General features: G+C 43.4%; 1 protein-coding gene across 1 annotated transcript in view; it reads right to left on the minus strand.

Moving 5' to 3' along the window:
• Positions 1-11,203, minus strand: part of PCNT (pericentrin) — a 105,032-nt gene extending 93,829 nt beyond the window's left edge. Inside the window, exons 1-4 of the mRNA XM_059820320.1 lie at positions 11,150-11,203; positions 4,393-4,620; positions 2,362-2,412; positions 1,245-1,424 (exon numbers count right to left, since the gene is read on the minus strand). Coding sequence (XP_059676303.1) covers positions 1,245-1,424; positions 2,362-2,412; positions 4,393-4,620; positions 11,150-11,203 — 513 coding nt within the window. The remainder of the gene's footprint in view (positions 1-1,244; positions 1,425-2,361; positions 2,413-4,392; positions 4,621-11,149) is intronic.
• Positions 11,204-17,819: the final 6,616 nt, after the last annotated feature.

Raw genomic sequence — 17,819 nt, forward strand, 5'->3', positions numbered from 1 at the left:
ATGATGGCAGGCATGATGGAAGAAGAATCTTACAATGATCTCAAAGAGATGACAAACCTAATCAAAAGTGACTTCTTAAACAAATGATAGGATACCAGTAATGAAATAAATACTTTTACTTAAGAATTTTGTAGCTCTTATTGATGTAAAAGCAATCAAGTTTTCTACAGGATATAATGAATACTTAGTACCCCCTAAATTGTTTCCTATCTGTCAGCTCTTCTTTTCATGCAAGAGAAAGCTAATGAGATGGGCTACATTAATCCTATTTTATGGTAATCACATTAACCTTTTCGATATATTTCTCACCAACCGGAAAAGTCTTTATTTCCTAGTCCTAAAGGGAGAAAAACAACATGTAAAGGGGGAAGTAACTATTCTTCAAAAGCACCTGATAATTTACCTTCACATAGAAATGCTAGAGAAAGGGAATTCAAAATATGTTTTTTTAACTATTTTGGGAGAGGGGAAGGTACATGTCAGTTTAATGAATTCTAACGTATCCTACATAATCATTTGCCCATACAAAAAAAAACTAACCCACCCCAAAACCAAAAAGTCACAATTATTTACAAATATTCAAAAAGCGTGAACGATCTCTGGGGGAAAAAGTCATCGGGGTGGTGATAGAGGTGTATGCCATCCCGTGTGAACATTTGAAAAGGAGCCTAGATGCATCCATGAAGTGGTTTTCAGGCATATCCACAGAAACATTGACATTTCAGTAAGTACTTCCTCTTCAATAGGTTAACAATACTTTGGGGGGGGTTTGCGCCATTTTTCAGCATGACCGTGATATATATTTTTTACAAATACTAACTTTAAAAATATGTAAATCACATGTTTTTACATTGAGCCCCTACCTCAATGTATGATCAACTATACTTACCTTAGTGGTTCTTGCAGGTTCTCTCTATAAAGGCCCACTCCTCAATATAGCGAGAAAATTTATCAATAAAAACTAGTAGCAAGTGTCCAACCATTTCTCAGCAGAGAACGTTTCGTAAAAGCTCTCTAAAAATAGAAGCATTTTGAATTTATTTTTACTCTCACTTGATTCAAGCAATATGAAGTCCTGGACACTGGCGAATGGAAAGCCTCAGCGCTGCTTTTCGCAGCGCGCGTTAGCAAGGTGAAGTACTTTTCAATAAAAAACAATACTTATTTTGAGTTTTGCCGCCTAAATATTTTTAGGATTAAAATAAAGTAATATTATCCCCATTATCTGATTCTATGAAACATACCTGAAGGTGCACAGAGTCACTGTGCTGGGTAAGTTGTTCCTGTAGCTCTTCCATCTGTGCAGTGAGTCTTTCGACTGCTTCCTGTTTCTCCAGAAGTCTCTCCTCTAACTCAGCTATTCTCGCCTGACACATCTTAGCATCAAGCTCACTGTACTCTGCAGCAGAATTTATCGTGACTTTCTTCACAAAAGAAACAAAAATGTATTTATTCACCAAAACGATATACCATTTCTGTTTTCCGATTACTCTGAATATAAATTCAAGCTTAAATTCTGGGCAAATTCTAGTTTAAAAGTAACTCAACATTGGCACTTCGTATTTAATAGAAACATTTTATATAAAGTCCTTAATTCTTAAAAATTTCAAATAAAAAGTTGTCATAGATAATATATTTTCATACAATACCTTAAAGTGCAAAAGTAAGTTAGGGAGAAGAGCCTTGTGATTCTATAGCACCAAATTGTGGCAAAGTGCCATTTTGACATGTGTTGCGATTTAAAACACTTTCCAACTTACAAGTGGGCAGAGGGGGAATACTACCAAAATTAAACAAAGTTTTTAAATACATCTGTGCTGACTGGAGAACAGTCCATTCATGGGAAGAATAATAATGTGAAGTTCTTGACTTAGTATTAAATTCAAGTGTAAGGAGCTACTGCAAATAAATATTCACCATACTCTGAGTTTCTATGGCTTTTAACAGCAAAACAAGTACAAGGAGAGAAGCTGTTCCAGTCAATCCTGTGGTTTCTTAGGAGCAATATCGTTAAAATTCTCGGAAGAGACAGTATCTTGTATTTTATTTTAAATACTTTATATTTTTAAGGTATGAAACAATTAAAGAATGAACTTACTTTTCTATTAAAAACCTAATTCAAATTTCTCTGGACAAGGTCCACGATTTCACTAAAACCAATTCTCTTAGCAACCAATTTCACAGCCAGTACATGTACGTACAGATAAGTACCTGTTTTAGACTGTAAAATAGTGAAATCGCATCCCTTATCTCATTTGATAACAATGCTCAATAACTAATCATTTCAGTAACCAATTATCATACTCTTCTTTCACATATATATTAGCATCTTTTACTAAAGATACATTCTTTCACACTTACTTCAGCCGCATGATCATTCAGTACATCCCAGCTGGACAAGTCAGCACTCCCCTGGTAAGTAAACAAATAAACAAACACTAAATCATGGCCATTTTAAAGATACATAAGGAAAAGCTGAATTATTTTGGAAACACCTTAAGCACATGAGCCAGAAATGTCCATGTTGTGAGACAACATACCAGTGAGAGAGAAAGGCTGACTTTAACGCTAAACTCAGCTGGTCACCCATGGTCAAATGAATGAAATAAATGCAAAAAAAAAATTTATTATGAATGTCTACTCAAAAATTTAGGGCTAAGCCTCACCACTGAGATTAAATGTTTTATCTTCTGCTTTTGTGGCCTGCAAATACAGTTGAGCACTCTTTAATCCACTACTAAATATTAGTAACTAACTGACAGGAGATTACCTAACAAATCATTCAGACAATTACGAAAGCAGTACTATTTTTGGACGCATATACTTAACGTAGCTTGATATCTTGAAACATATTTACCTCTCACTAAATTCACAACAAGACAAAGATGACTGTAGCACTATTTAGAAAAGGCAGCCCATAACCCACCCTGTGTTTTGAATCTGCACAACATAGTTTCCAATGACTATTGGTGCCCCCTCCACGTAACCTAGAAAGCAATTCCGTTTGCTTTACAAACCAGCTATTTTGACAGAAGCTGTTTAGAAGCAGTAAGTGATTTTTGTTTGTTTTTTAATTAAAGTTCACATGAATGTAATAAGGATGCTGCTGATGAATCTCTGGCTGAGTGACAAAATACTGTATGCTTTTTTCTTAGGGCAGACAGCATGGCACATAGCTTCATAAAAGCCTTTGCAACGCTAACGTTCTGTTCAGGATATCCTGAACACGCTAGGGATGCCCTCACAACAGAAAGCAGGATAATACATGCAAATGGCATGCTCTGTTACTGCAGGTTTGCAAATACACTAGTTTGATGCTAGTGTTGTATGTTGTGAAAATACACCAACAGCTGGAGAGATGCTTTTCATGCAGGAGGCACCACCTCCCCCAAACCCCAGGAATCTTTGCATAGATAAGATGCTGAAATGCACTGGGCAACTACTTTCTAAACAAACTCCCAGACCAAGAGAGGTACAGTTTGCTGTAGCCAGAGAGTTGCCTTGTAACTTCTGAGGCTTGTGAAAGCATTAGCCAACCACTTCTGAAGCAAGCTGGATTCCTATTAAAAAAAATTGTTCAAAACTACGTTTTGCTTATTTTTATTACAAGACAGAAAGAGAGAGAAAGCGTCACATGACTGTCTAATCCACAGCTGATATGAAAATAAAAATCTTGTGTGTGAGCTGAAGCAAGAAAGAAATTGCTTAATTCAGACGGACCAGTACATCTGTTAGCAGATGTCTGGTAATCTCAAGCTATATTTCTCTGTTTATTGACATGACTACAGGGCTACCTCTAAAGGGTCATCAGTACAAACATACTGAAATACATCAGGCACAAGCAGAGTTACATTTTAAATAAATTTGTCAGATAATGTAACATCTACACTGGCTTTACAATGGCTATTAAAAGCATGCTGGAACAAACTATATTTTTTCAGAAAACATTAAGCACATTTGAGCCAGCAAAGTGATACAAAACCAAACCAATGCTGTGCATTCTAAGGTCCTGACAGTTTTGCTCATCTACTACACCTCTCAGTGTGGATTTGCCATTTCAAGGAGTCACAGCCACATAACCAGAAGTCTGCCCAAAGAAAAGTTCATGGCAGTGAAAGGTGAAAGACCTCAATTTAGCAGGCTAAGAGCAGACAGCTCCTTGACAATACCAGCTGTCCAGTCCATATAATGCAGATGGTTTTTCAGTTATTTACATCACTTTGTAAGAGAGTTAATTATTACAAGCGAAAATACATCACTTTACTTACTTCTCAATAGCAGCTAGTTGACAGTGCCAGAGCACTAATACCCAATTAAGCAAAAACAATCACCTGGAATACTTGTTATCTGCAGATGGAGTGAAGGGAAACGCAAGAAATAACTAAGATTTACCTCTGTCTCTGTTGTTGTCTCTAGTAGGTTGGTGTCTTCAGCCTTACTCTCTAGTAGGTTGGTGTCTTCAGCCTTACTCTCTATACCCTTACCAACATCTTGGGCCGCTAGTGCGTACTCTTCCTTCGGAACGTCATGCGTGTGGACAGACGAGCCCTTCCTCTTCGCCGTCTTTTTCTGCGACTGCGCGATGTCGCTTTTTGTTTTTCGTTGTCTGAAGTAAGCAAACTGTGCAGAAAAGATTGGAAGAGGTAGAGGGAGAGGTAAGTGAGAAAAAGGTAGCAGGACCACAAGATTAACACACTCATGGGTGACGAAGATCTTATCTTGATAAAATATATACATCTGCAGAAAAACTGCTTTATCTTCCTACTTTCTACACATTCAGAACATACTGGATATCTGTGCAATTAAGCAAGAAATCTCACACCAGTACTAAAGACTCATTTCAATACCAGAATCAAATTTTACTCAGTGAAACGTTGTGTGTCAATGACAATCCAGAATTACAGCAAGACAGATTAGTAAAGGAACGAGTTGTTAATATACTAGAATCATTAGGGAAAAAAAATAATCGAGCAGTCTTTCTGCAAGACCGGCAAAAACAATAACTCGCTAGAAACTATCTAAACAGATCTTTGCCAGCGTAAGCTTTAAGATTAAAATTAACGGAAATGAATCCTCATGCTCCTTCTCTGCAACCCCCTTAAGAGAATACAGCAAAACTTCCTAGCCAGAAAGCAGCCTACAGTACATAAATAGAAAATCAATTAAGCCAGGTCATTTTAATTTCTTCTGTTGAAGAATCAGATGCTCTACTTTATCAGACTATCACAGCCCTATGAAGCACCAGGGACTTGTAAAGAATGTCACTGACAGAATTTATTACCCAGGTTTCCTTAGCACCTTAAACAGCTTAAAAAGGATTATCGTATTTTAAAATCTAGTATTGTGTTTAAGCAGCATTTCCAAGTAACATCTCCCTCACAGCATAAATCCAGACATCCTTCTCATAAGGAAAAAGCCTTCTCCAAGGTTACAACCAGAGGTTATCAAGTGCACTGCTAATATATTCTTGTGATGAGATAAAATAGTCAAATGATGATGGGATGTAAACGTAATTGCCAAGTTCTACCTGCAATACATATGAAAATCCACTGCTTGACAGCTTGGTTTTCCTGTAAAACAGCCACCTTGAAGAAAAATCTTGTCTGTTTCTTTTCCATTCAACTTGTGAAATGGATTTAGTTCAGTCCTTTCTCCTTACACCCCTGCCATCATAGCAACTTCTACCTGACAGCTTAGCTACTTAACAGATACATGGTTACAGACCTGCTATCCTGAGCAGCCTGTTTAAAATGTATATTTGCAGAAGACATCAGTTGCTTACCAGCAGTTAAGATGTTTATGTACAAATAGCTTACTTTTAAGATTACGTTCTGTAGTTTCCATAATTATTAATACTGAATGCAGATTAAAGGAAGACTGCCAGGTGCCGTGTTGCCTTTCGTAACAAGCAAAATGAACAGACCAGTAAATAAAGCTGTAGTGAGACACAAATACTATTCTCTGAAATCGGGCGTTAACTCTAGCACTTACTGATGGCAATATAGGTCAGAAATAGCTATTGCACTAATTAACCTGATAACACGGGGAAAAGGGACAGGAGGAAACCTGCAGAAAAAAGGAGAGTAGAGAAAGCTGCTGAAGCGGGGAAAAAAGGGAAAACAGGATTAAAACAATCAGAAAAGATGAGAAAGGAAAGGCAGAGAGAGTGGCCGTCATAGAGAGCAGCTAATGATTTCATGAAGGGACAGCAAGTATTTGACATGAAAATACCAAGACTTGCCATGACTGAACATCTAAATGAGTATGAATTTTTAAATGCACGGCTCAAAGAAAACAAAACTTATTTTGCCCCATTCATATGTATTAAACATATAAAACCATAATATGTATCATGCAAAAAATCCAACTACTCCAAAATTTTAGAGAACTATTGGACTTGTTGGTCCATGAAAGTGTCTAGACTTAAACACCTCCGGATTTATGGAATCACTGGATGAGGAAAAGTGCTAGTTAGGGCAGTATCAGGGTTCCAAAGCCTTTAATCAGCTACGTGAATTTAAGTGTCATTATAAGAGTATCATCAGATACACAGACGGTCATCCAACACGAAGTAGTGTGTGTGAATATGAAGAAAGCAGCTAACACTGATTCTCCCCCGTCCCAGTGAGATCCCATCACGCCCCTTTTGAAGGACCCAGTTCTCAGTTTGCTTTCTAGCAGCATGTGGAAAGGCAAGAGCTTCACTTTTAGCCAAGACGTAGCATACCACAGGAACACCAACAGCACTGTCCACCGCAGCATCCGAAGCGGCTCTCCACACAGAACACCCGGCCCTTCCGCAGGTACCAATATACCGCAACTTCATTTCACCAGGACCAGTCAGTTAGAAGTGGCAACCGCAGGGCACCTCTGAATTGGTACGGCCAGCACCAGAGGAGCGTCCCAGAACTAGAAGAACAAGCCTGCCAGGTTTGGTGTCAGGTGGTCCCCTTGTCCCCGATTAAATGCTACGCTGACATCCTTCCACCACGTTATTGCAAGCTGACTGGCACCAGCGGCGTGGGCCAGCAGACAGGAAAACTACAGCACATGCAGGACTGTTCAGCTCTCCCCAGCCTACCTCTCACATAATTTACTCCTTGACTTACTGCTTTACGCACTTCAGAAATTAGCGCCAAAAGAATACCCACAGAAAATGGAACAGAGCAGAAAACCACATCAGCACCACACAGAAACAGGTTGTTCAAATAAACCTTAGTCTAATTCCTGAATATGGTAAATATAAGCATGAGTGGTCTTAGACAAAACCCAGAAACATTTTTTAGAGCTTCCTCAAACTGATGAAGCAGGAAAACTTCCTGGAAAACACGCACTCATTTGTGAGCTCCTACCATGTAAAATGCAGGAACAACAAAAACTTCTCACACAGGCAGTATGGCAGATACAGGTCTGTAACGAGAGGCACAGATGGCCAACATCCTTGCTAGCCAAGGTCAGCTGGAAAAAAACGAGGAGACAAAAGCAGCACTGAATACTTGGCTTTTGTTCTGTTTCTCAATTACTAGCGTGGCTGTCAGTATAGCTTTTATTAAAAATGGAAATCTGAAGTACCTGATACAGTCAGTACTTAACTGCCAAATCATGACAATTGCCAATTAATAGAAGAGTTGGAATTATTATTATTATTTGGTGATAACTTAAATGCATTTCAATAATGGAGATCTTATTCCTATATAAAAAAGAATAACGCAAGTACTGGTTTGAAGAGGAAAACATTCACATTAGCAGGAGTGCATGGGTTGCTACAAGTCAGGTTGCTACAACAGAGGCTTGCAACACACAGCTAGCCTCGCACTCCCCTCCCCTGCCGTCGTGAGCAGCCTCGCCGTGATGCAGTGAGCTGATGCAGGAAGCTGATCTGGATGAACACCGAACACTTCTGCATCGCTCTGGAGATGGGATCACCTTAAGCTGCTGTAGGCCTGCACCACAGGAAGGAAATACTGTACCTGCTCACAGTTGTTTCTCCCTTTCAAAATTGCATTTGTATTCGTGAGGAGGGCAGCGCAAAGAAACCAAAAAAAAAGAAAAGAAAAAACAAAAAAGGAGAGACATATCCCTACTGCTCTATTATAGAAGAGCCTTCAAAGACACGAGCTATCCAAAAGAAGTTTCTGAAGCAAGTCACAGTCCTGCAGCCCACCTACTCAGCAGCACAACCACGTACTACTGTGGGCTTAAGACCACACAAAGGACTACACTGACCGAGACCAAAGGTGCATTCATTCCAGTAATTAGCCCAATATGCATCTGTTCCATAAGTCAGCTCTACAACTTCAGGTATATAAGTAAAGATAGAAAAACAGGACAAGCACACAGCCATACGTGCTAGAAATTGCATGTGAGCGTACTAAGGAATCTGCAGCTCACAGGGTTGCCTTCCAAAGCCAAACATACTGTCTTTGTGTTTAATAAGCCCCAATGGATATTGCTTCCATTCATTTGTCCGGGTGTTTTTTGAAAATTGTCTGGTGCCCACAATCTGCCAGCGAAGTAATGGATCTCTGTGCCATTTTGATAAGCAGAGGAAGCACTACATCTATCTCTGCCTTTCTAAACCCTTTCCTCTCCTCTCACTATACAAGGTATGTGCTACCATGCCATAGCAATGCAGAGGGGGCTGCTAACAATTTTTTTTTAAAATGGTAAGAGGAGAGATATTTAGCACATAGTTTAAAAAAATAATAAATGCAACATTGGCTCTGCACACATAACTTGAAACGTAATGCAAGTCCCTACTTTTTTTTTTTCCAATGGCAAACAGCAGCTGTACAACAGGTGGGAACTAATAACTTATTCGAGGCAAGTCTTATCACATTTTTCTAACTATAAACAGATACAGCACTTAGAGAAGGGTCACAAACTAAGTCTTGCCACAGCTAACGTAAGTTTTCAACCTGAAGAACTCCTGTTCTCAAAGCTTCCTTTCTCAGTGTTAATCCAAAACCTAATCACGCAATCATTCTCCAACAGGGGATCGTGTCCACACAGCACATACCAAGGCTGCGAGGGCACGTGGATGAGGAGCTGCTGAGTGGGAGTGGGGAGTGTAACAACCATGACAGCATCTGGGTGGGACGGGCCAGGGACAGAGGAGCCGTACTGCCCACCATCAAGCTGCTTCAGCGCAGCTCCAGCCGCAACCCTGCTCTCCTCCCAGTAACGCTCTCCATAATTGCCTTCTGCCCAGCTCTGGGAGGAGGGAGCTGAAACAGAAACACAGAAGACTGCTGAAAAGATCCGAGGCAGACAGCACAGCTCAGAGCACCTCCGACGCCACTCGCTAGACTTCCAGACAGGTCCCCTGCAGACAGGGCCATGCCCCTATGCCTGTGAGAGAATCACTAGGAGCGATATCAGGGGTGAAGAGGCTGTAGCACATCACGGAAAGATCTGATCTGTCCAAACCTCCCGATGCCCTGTACAGCCTCAGCTATCCCATTGCAGCTACAGTCCCCCATCCCAGTCCTACTGGGATGGTGAGAACAGGGAAAACCTGTAGCTGCAGACTGGCAAGCCTTATTCAGCAATACATTCCCAGAAGGGAAATATGACAGTAACAGCTCAAAAACCAGCAGAAATGCTGAATTAAAAGAAAACTAATCAGGCATTTGTAACCAGCTTCTTGAACATCACTACCAAAACAAAGCAGATGTTTTTATCCAAGAGGGTTAATACCTATCAAGTGCTAATCACATAGTTACAGACAATAATTACTAAGAGAACATTACCTTTATACATCAGTCGCATCACACGAGCTTTCTATGCAGTCCCACCAGACTTACACCTAACTGAAGACATGTAACTGCTTAAAGCGTGTTAAGTGTTCGCCAACAGCACGACTGGAAGGAAACCAACCCAACCCAGTTCTCCAGTGAGACACCTGCAGACGCACGGGCCAGGAGACTACTCGTGGAAGTAGTAAAACGCGCAACACCAATTCTTGGGGATTCTCATCTGGAAATATGGTATTTCCACAAATAACTGAGTGGAAACCTAGGTAGAAATGGGAAAGTTGGGAAAAAAAAAAAAACAAACCAAAATCGAAACCTGAGGAAAGATATATGCACTACTTTAAGCTGCTTCTTGCTGACTAAAGATAATGTTTATACACCTCTGTAGTAATTGGGGAAACCTTCTAGGCAAGCTGTATTCAGGGAGCACCGCGAGGCACGTTTATTTCTGGCAGAGCCACACTGCTCAGGGCAACACCTCTCACCTCAGAATCACAGAATCACTAAGGTTGGAAAAGACCTGTAAGATCATCAAGTCCAACCATGAAAAAAAAAAAAAACCCCAAAACACCACACACACCAAAACCACCCACAAACCACAAAATACACCACAACCCACACCAAACAACCCACCCACACCACACAGCACCATGCCCATCAAGCCACATCCACACGCTCCTTGAATACCTCCAGAGAGGGTGACTCTACCACCTCCCTGGGCAGCCTGTTCCAATGCTTCACCACTCTCTCAGTAAAGAAATTTTTCCTAATATCCAGCCTGAACCTCCCCTGGCACAACTTGAGACCATTTCTTCTTGTCCTGTCACTCGTAACTTGGGAGAAGAGGCCAACACCCACCTCACCACAACCCCCTCTCAGGTAATTGTAGAGAGCGATGAGGTCTCCCCTCAGCCTCCTCTTCTCCAGACTGAACAACCCCAGCTCCCTCAGCCGCTCCTCATCAGACTTGTGCTCCAGACCCCTCACCAGCTTCGTCGCCCTTCTCTGGACACTCTCCAGCACCTCAATGTCCTTCTTGGAGTGAGGGGCCCAAAACTGAACACAGCATTCGAGGTGCGGCCTCACCAGAGCCGAGTACAGGGGCCCAGCCCCGAGCCGGCAGCAGCGCCTCAGCACCGCCGCCGCATCCCCGGAGCCGAGAGCCGCTTCCAGCGCGGCCCCAACCTCGCCACGCAACGAGGGAAAACCCGCCGGCGCCTTGCCGCGGGGGAGAGAGCCGGAGCGGGCAGAGGCGATGCCGCGGGAGGCTCCGGGAGCCAGCCCCCCGCCAGGCCCGCCCGCTCGGTACCCGGCCGGGGGGCACCGCAGGGCGCCGGGGGCGAGGCCGGGGCGGCGCCCCCCCCCCCCCCCAAGCCGGGACCCCCTCCCCTCACCTTGGCCCTGCCGGCCTCCAGTTTCCGCTTCCGCGTCTCCTCCTCCGCGTCCATGTGGCGGGCAAGCCGGGGGCCCGGAGGCGGCAGCCGGGCCCGGCCCGCGCCCCTGGCTGCTCCAACTGTCACACCGGAGGGGGCACAGAAGTTTCGGTCATGGCCGCCCCAGCGCCTTCTCCCCGCCCGCCTCGGCTCCACCGCCAACCGCGAGGCGGCGGCAGCCTGCGCTGGCCAATAAGAGAGCAGGGGCTGGCCCACCCTCCCGGGGAAGGGAGGAAGCTCCCCGGGAATTGGCGAGGATCGCCGTACCCAGGAGGCTCGCCAGCCAATGCCGAGAGCAGCCGTTAGCCTAGCCCCGCCCAGTCTCGCTAACTGACTCCTGGGATAGACAGCGCAAGCTGCAGCGCGCCCTCTCCCTCTGCCGCCACCGCCGCCAGTGCCCGCCCCTCCTCGGCAGCCACCAATGGGAGGGGTAGCCGTACGCCGCCCGGGCTGCTCTGGATGGCCAGTTTCAAACGGGCCGCCAGCCACGGCCCCGCCCAAGGGCGGGAGACAGCCAATGGGGAGAGGGGGGGCGGCTGCCGCGGGAAAGCGGCCGCGGCCGTAGCCGAGCAGCGCTGAGGGGACGACCTGGGGGGTTCCGGCCGGGGGGGTTCCGGCCGGGGGTCGCGGCCCCCTCTGCCCGCCCTGGAGCCGGGTGGAGACCGGCGCTCCGCGAAGAGAGGTGGCTCGTGGGAGCCGTGCCCTGCCATCTGCCGTTTCTGCCCCTCCGTGGCCGGTCCCGGCGCTGGCGGCCTGCTCCCTAGCCCCGTTGGAGAGAGGGCGGTGTTGGCGCCGGGGGCTTGACCATCCAGCTTGATTATAAACTTCCGTGTAGAAATATTACCCTTTACAGCACGCCTAGTCCGCCTCTTGTCTGTATTTTGCGTCTCCGTTTTACAGCATCTCACTGCTTTCTTCCCGTTGCAGCAAGTGGGCTGTGAGGAGTTCACCTGCGGAGCCCCTTCCCTCAGGAGCACGGGCGCGGAGAGAGCTAGCGGCTGGAAAGACTTGTCAGCGAACAAGGGAGGCTGGAGAGAGGTGGGTGTTAGTCTCTTCTCCCAAGTGACTAGCGACAGAACAAGAGGAAATGGCCTCAAGTTGCACCAAGGGAGGTTCAGGCTGGATATGAGGGCAAATGTCTTCACTGAGAGAGCGGTGAAGCATTGGAAGAGGCTGCCCAGGGAGGTGGTGGAGTCACCATCGCTGGAGGTGTTCAAGGAACATGTGGACGTGGCACTGCAGGACATGGTTTAATGGGCACGGTGGTGTGAGCTGATGGTTGGACTTGATGATCTTACAGGTCTTTTCCAACCTCAGTGATTCTGTGTGGTTCTGTGACAAGAGGAAATGGCCTCAAGTGGCACTAGGGGAGGTTTAGATTGGATATTAGGAAAAACTTCTTCACTGAAAGGGTTGTCAGCCATTGGAACAGGCTGCCCAGGGAGGTGGTGGAGTCACCATCACTGGAGGTATTTAAAAAACAAGTGGATGAGGTGCTCAGGGACGTGGTTTAATGGTGGACTTGGCAGGGTTAGGTTAACGGTTGGACTTGATAATCTTAAAGGTCTTTTCCAACTGAAATGATTCTCTGAATTAAGGTGCTCTTTTCTTAATATTGAGAATAATTACAGTCATCTACAAAACTGGCGACTTCTTTGTCTCTTGAAGTCATTAAATCATACCGGAAAAATGCATGCTTTAATCAAATTTGTTATTTGGCTGTGTTCAGAGGTAGTCTCTTGTAATACACTGGCTTTTTCTTTATAAGAAACACAGATATGCAAGCATTTTCATGGTCTAACAACCCCTTTTCTATTCCTAGACCTTTCCATGCATTTGGTCCTTAAGTTGGGCTCTTCTCTGTACGGGCTTTTGCCATGAACTTGGACACCGCATCATCCAGGTTGTGAGCTGGAGCTAGCTGCTCCCATGGACTGCATCTATGCTGTCTGGGGTTCCTGTGCTATGTCAACCACCATCCATGTTTGCATTCTCGGAATAAACCATTTTGTACTAATCTCCTGGTCTCCTGCATTATGTTTGTGTAAATATTTCAGCATAGACAACAAAAAGACTGGAGCAGTGCATGGTCAATGCTTCAAAGAGAAAGCTGAGGACGCCGGGAGCAAGGCAGGGTTGGTAAGGCTTTCTCTACACATCAGAAAGCCTGTCTGTGTCCACAGCCACGGTAGATGTTAAGTTTCAAACTACTGCGGAGGTTGCTGGCGGACAGTATGCATTGGCTTTCCTTTTCTTCATGACCACTTTGGGTCTTCTAAGGAACAGTGGAAGTTTCAGTGAGCAAACCATGCGGGGACATTAGATCTGACAGCAAGGACAGACTCCTGATGCTAGTTCTGGTCACCTCCTGCTTTGTCAGCCCTTGGCTGTTTTGAGGGTTTTTTTTGTTTATTTGTTTTTCCTGGTAGTACTGCCATGTCCTCTGACCCCGTAGCCAGGATTCTGAGTTTGTCCCCAGTCAATGCTAAGAGATAAAGTCTGAATGATGAAATTTCTTAAAGCTTGTGTAATCTGAGAAACAAAAGGAAACTGGTAAGCTCAGAACAAAGAAGTTTCTTAAAAGTAAACAGATAATAGATCATGGCATTTATAATGGCAATTTTGTTAAATCAGATGTCACTTAAAAAAACTTGATTTAAAATAAATTAGTGCTTTGACTTCTTGCTCCAGCTAAAAATGTAAAATAAATAAGTCATGTTTGTCTGGGTTTAATGGATTTTTGCTTTATTGGTAATATTTTTTTTTTTAAATAACCAACTCATGCCTTATATTTTCTTATATCCCTGTCTGTTTGTTAAAATGTCAGGATTTCTAGTGCTAAGCTAATTAAATTGACTCAAGTGGAAATATTTTAAAGGGACGTGTCTCCGGCAGCACATTGGCTAGCTGGTAATCAGCCAGCACCAGCAACGCCGTTTGGGCACTACCCAAATCGTCCTGCCAGTGGCTGGACTCAGGTTCTGCCCCGTTTAATGCAGCTTTGCAGTGGGGGAGCTAAAGCCAACCAGGCGCGGCGGCGGGGCCACCACCTCTGTTTCCGCTGGGGCCAATCCTACCTGACATAACCATAAAAGCAGCACGACTTACAGCCATAAAAAATACCACTTTATAACCATAAAAAATACCACGACTAAATTTGCAGTGGCACTGATAATGCTGCGCTAAGATCAGGCCGATAACGAAACCTTACTGAGAACTCTGGGTGCTGCTGCAACGTATCTGCAAATAAATGAGCAGCATTTGCAGAGACTAGTGGTTTGCCATTGTTGTATAAGAAGACAATAATCATAATTATAGTATATGATTAGTATTTGTGTACTTAATCGTAAGTAAGAAGACTTAATCGTAAGTATAATTTGGTTCAAACTAGGATCAGTCTTTTCAGAAATAACAGTAAAAAACCACATTGCACATTGTTATATGATTGTGGCATGAAATAACTAATTGTAGAATGTGTTATACGTTTAACTTCAAATGCAGATAGGACATTTTTACAATACTTGTAACCACCAAGCAACCTAACAAAAGCTCTCAACTGTTAATTGGCAACATTACAACTGGCAGAAGCAGACAGGTGATTGGAATGAAATTATATGTACTTCTCCATTGGTGATTTTTGTGTGTGTGTGTTCTTTTTTTATTCTTTTAACTCTCTCTTAATAAATTAAAACACTCCTTTAAGACTGAAATGATAAAGACTCCTCCCTGAGGAACCAGAGCATGAAAGTTTATCATCTCCAGATATTTCCAGGTGTGTCAGTTTGGTTCTTTTTATATTGTGTTTTAGAAGTCATTGTAATTAAAATTAAGGGCATAAATATGAAAATAAAAAACACTGTAGAAATGTAGTACTGGTATGGACCTCACCAGGTTATCTAATCCGTTCTTGTATCTGAGGAGGGGGTAACAGTCCTACAATGTTCATCACAGTTGTTTTTAAACAACTTCTGTGAAAGTTTTTTTTTAGATAGCTGCTCCATTATTTATCTTTCTGTATAATTAAGAATTTGTTCTTGTTTTTATCAGGTTTTCTTCTCCCTCACTAAGTCAAATGCTTCGTGCCCAGTCTTTTCAGACAGAAAAAACCCACCCTGTTCTTGATTGTATCCTTTCATTTATTTAAAGATTGCTAGCCTGTCCTCTCCTCACCATCTACTTACTAACTAAAGAAAGTCAGTTCTCCCAAGTCTTCCTCAAAACTTACATTTTGTAAATGTACCATTTTTATCTTTTTTTTCTGGACTTTCTTTCCCTCTTAAACCATGTCTAAAATTAGGCACAGTATTCAAACTCTGACTTCAGCGCTGCTAAATAGAGCAGAATAATTATCTCCTGTGAGGTGCACATAACACCCCTGTTAATCCTTTGCAGAATTATATTTGTCTGGTTATGCTCTTTTGCATCACCATGTTCATGTGTGATCTCTAGTTTGTGATTCAGTGTAACTATAGATCCCTTTCGGCAAGGTCCTCTTGTGTCCGGCTGGCAGATTTCTGGCAAGTCATTAACTAGCAGGTTGTAAGGTGTCCCTAGAGTAGGGATCCCACTGTGACCAGGGCATCCATAAGTGTGGAAAAAGAAAGATCCCTTAGCAGATTTGCTGGAAAGCATTTTTTACCTAGTATTGGATTTTCTCTGGGATACCTGTCACATCAAGCCAAAGTTTCTCTCTCCGCCTTTCCTCTGTAATCAACTCGGTTGCTTAAGGCTGGCGCTGTATTTTTAATGGAATACTTATTCTTGGTTCTTTTTGTGAGCCTTTATGGTAATCCTCTATTCCTATTGCAATGAAGGCTCTAGAAATTTAACTCCTAGGGGACACTTTATTAAACCAGTTGATGGTAAAACATCAGCTCAATATTCATTGAGGCTCATTCAAAAAGGCTACTACAGCATCAGCAATGACTAATAGCAGTCTTGTTGCTGTTGTGGTTGTCTGGAGGCACCAACACAGCTTGCTTTGCTAAGTTGCTGCCCAAATGCTGCCCACAACCCCGGTCACCCCATGACAAAAGCGTTTATGAACTAGAAAGGTACAGAGAGAAGCAACTAGGATAAACGTGAGACTGTACAAACAGACATACAGCCACGGTGTGAGCAAAGGTGCAGCTGATGCAGCACCTTCTGAGAATGGCCGATAGCGGAGGCCAAGAGGTGGGTATGAGAGCAGTCCGTGTGGGCTCTTGCATTATCCCTTCCCGGCTGAGTTATGAGATCAATGAGTAAGGAAAATCTGCTGTTTGAGGATGAATTAAATAGATTATCTTGCTTAGAAAAGAGACACCTGGATGGGAATACAATACAGGAATATAAGTCACAAATGGTAGGAAAAAAAGTACATGGAGAACAGTCGTATAAATTTTGCATAGCAAAGGAGAAGATTTCCAATAATCTTTTCAGGAATCTAGATTTAAAACAGCAGTCTAAATGTAATCCTTTTATTGCCTAACACTTAAGTGCCTAACACTTATGCAGTTTACTTGTATAACTAGGTTTATGCTTAAGTTTAAGATAACTAGGAAACTCCTTGTCAAAGGTTGTTGCAGCTGCCCGAAAGATGAAGGGATCAAAGATGTTAGAGATAACGGGAGAAAAATCTACTGGTCTTTTAAAGGACAAAAAATGTACGCAGAGGTGTTTCTCAGGAAAACTGCTGGCAGGTGAGAGGGTTTTCTGTTCTGCCGTGTCACTCATAGCGTTCGCAAATGAGCCCTGCCAAAGCAAGCTGAGCCCCAGCTCTGACACGGCACAGCTATTTTTGGGATCCCCACATCTCAGTTTCTGTAACATCTCCAGTGACTACCAGCCTGTGTATTTTTAAGGGCAGATCACACACACATGCTGTGCGGGTCACAGCTGGAGGAGGTGATCCATGCTGCTCCCACACAGCTACCTACAAGCATCTATCAGCTGCTCCAGCTCCCAGCAGTGGCTCAGCTATGGCCCTCAAGTAAGGAAGGGGTTGTAACTTTGCTCTCTGAAGAGCAAAACCAGGCTTAAAATATGATACTGAGAATGAGTATCTCTTACCCGGCTTCTTTCTCATGCCTTGGTGTTGACTTTACGGATGTCACCGATAAATGTTGCCCTGTTTTTTATGCAGGTAGGGCTTTGCTGGGAGAGGGAGACACCCTACGTGTTCCTTGGGAGACGGTAAGCAAAAGGATGTTATACTGTAGCCTCTTTACTCTTTTACTCATCTGGGGATGAGTTCCAGCTATGCTCCTTAATTTTTTGAGTTTTTTGTTACTATCTGGTGATGAACACTCATATGAAAGTCTACGTCAAAAGTGTATGGCCCCCTTACAGTGGGATAAACATTGCTGTCCAGTATCAATCAGCAAAATCATAATCTGACCCCTAGCATTGGGCTTGTGTTAAAGACCCATTGACTTTTTTTTCTTTTTTTCTTGTCTGCTAATGTGCTGGGCATTTGCTTTACAAAAGGTATGTAAGCTTCTACGCCTGGAGATTAAATTGTTTATATTGAGGATTGACACTACAAACTTAGCAACCAGGTTACAGGCACAAAACTCTGAGCTACGTAGAAGACGCTAACAACACAGAGGGCCAGGCTTAGTGCCACTGCTGGGGAAAGAGTAGCAACCAC

This window comes from Gavia stellata, chromosome 8 (genome assembly GCF_030936135.1).
Source record: "Gavia stellata isolate bGavSte3 chromosome 8, bGavSte3.hap2, whole genome shotgun sequence".
In the NCBI taxonomy this organism is placed as follows: domain Eukaryota; kingdom Metazoa; phylum Chordata; class Aves; order Gaviiformes; family Gaviidae; genus Gavia; species Gavia stellata.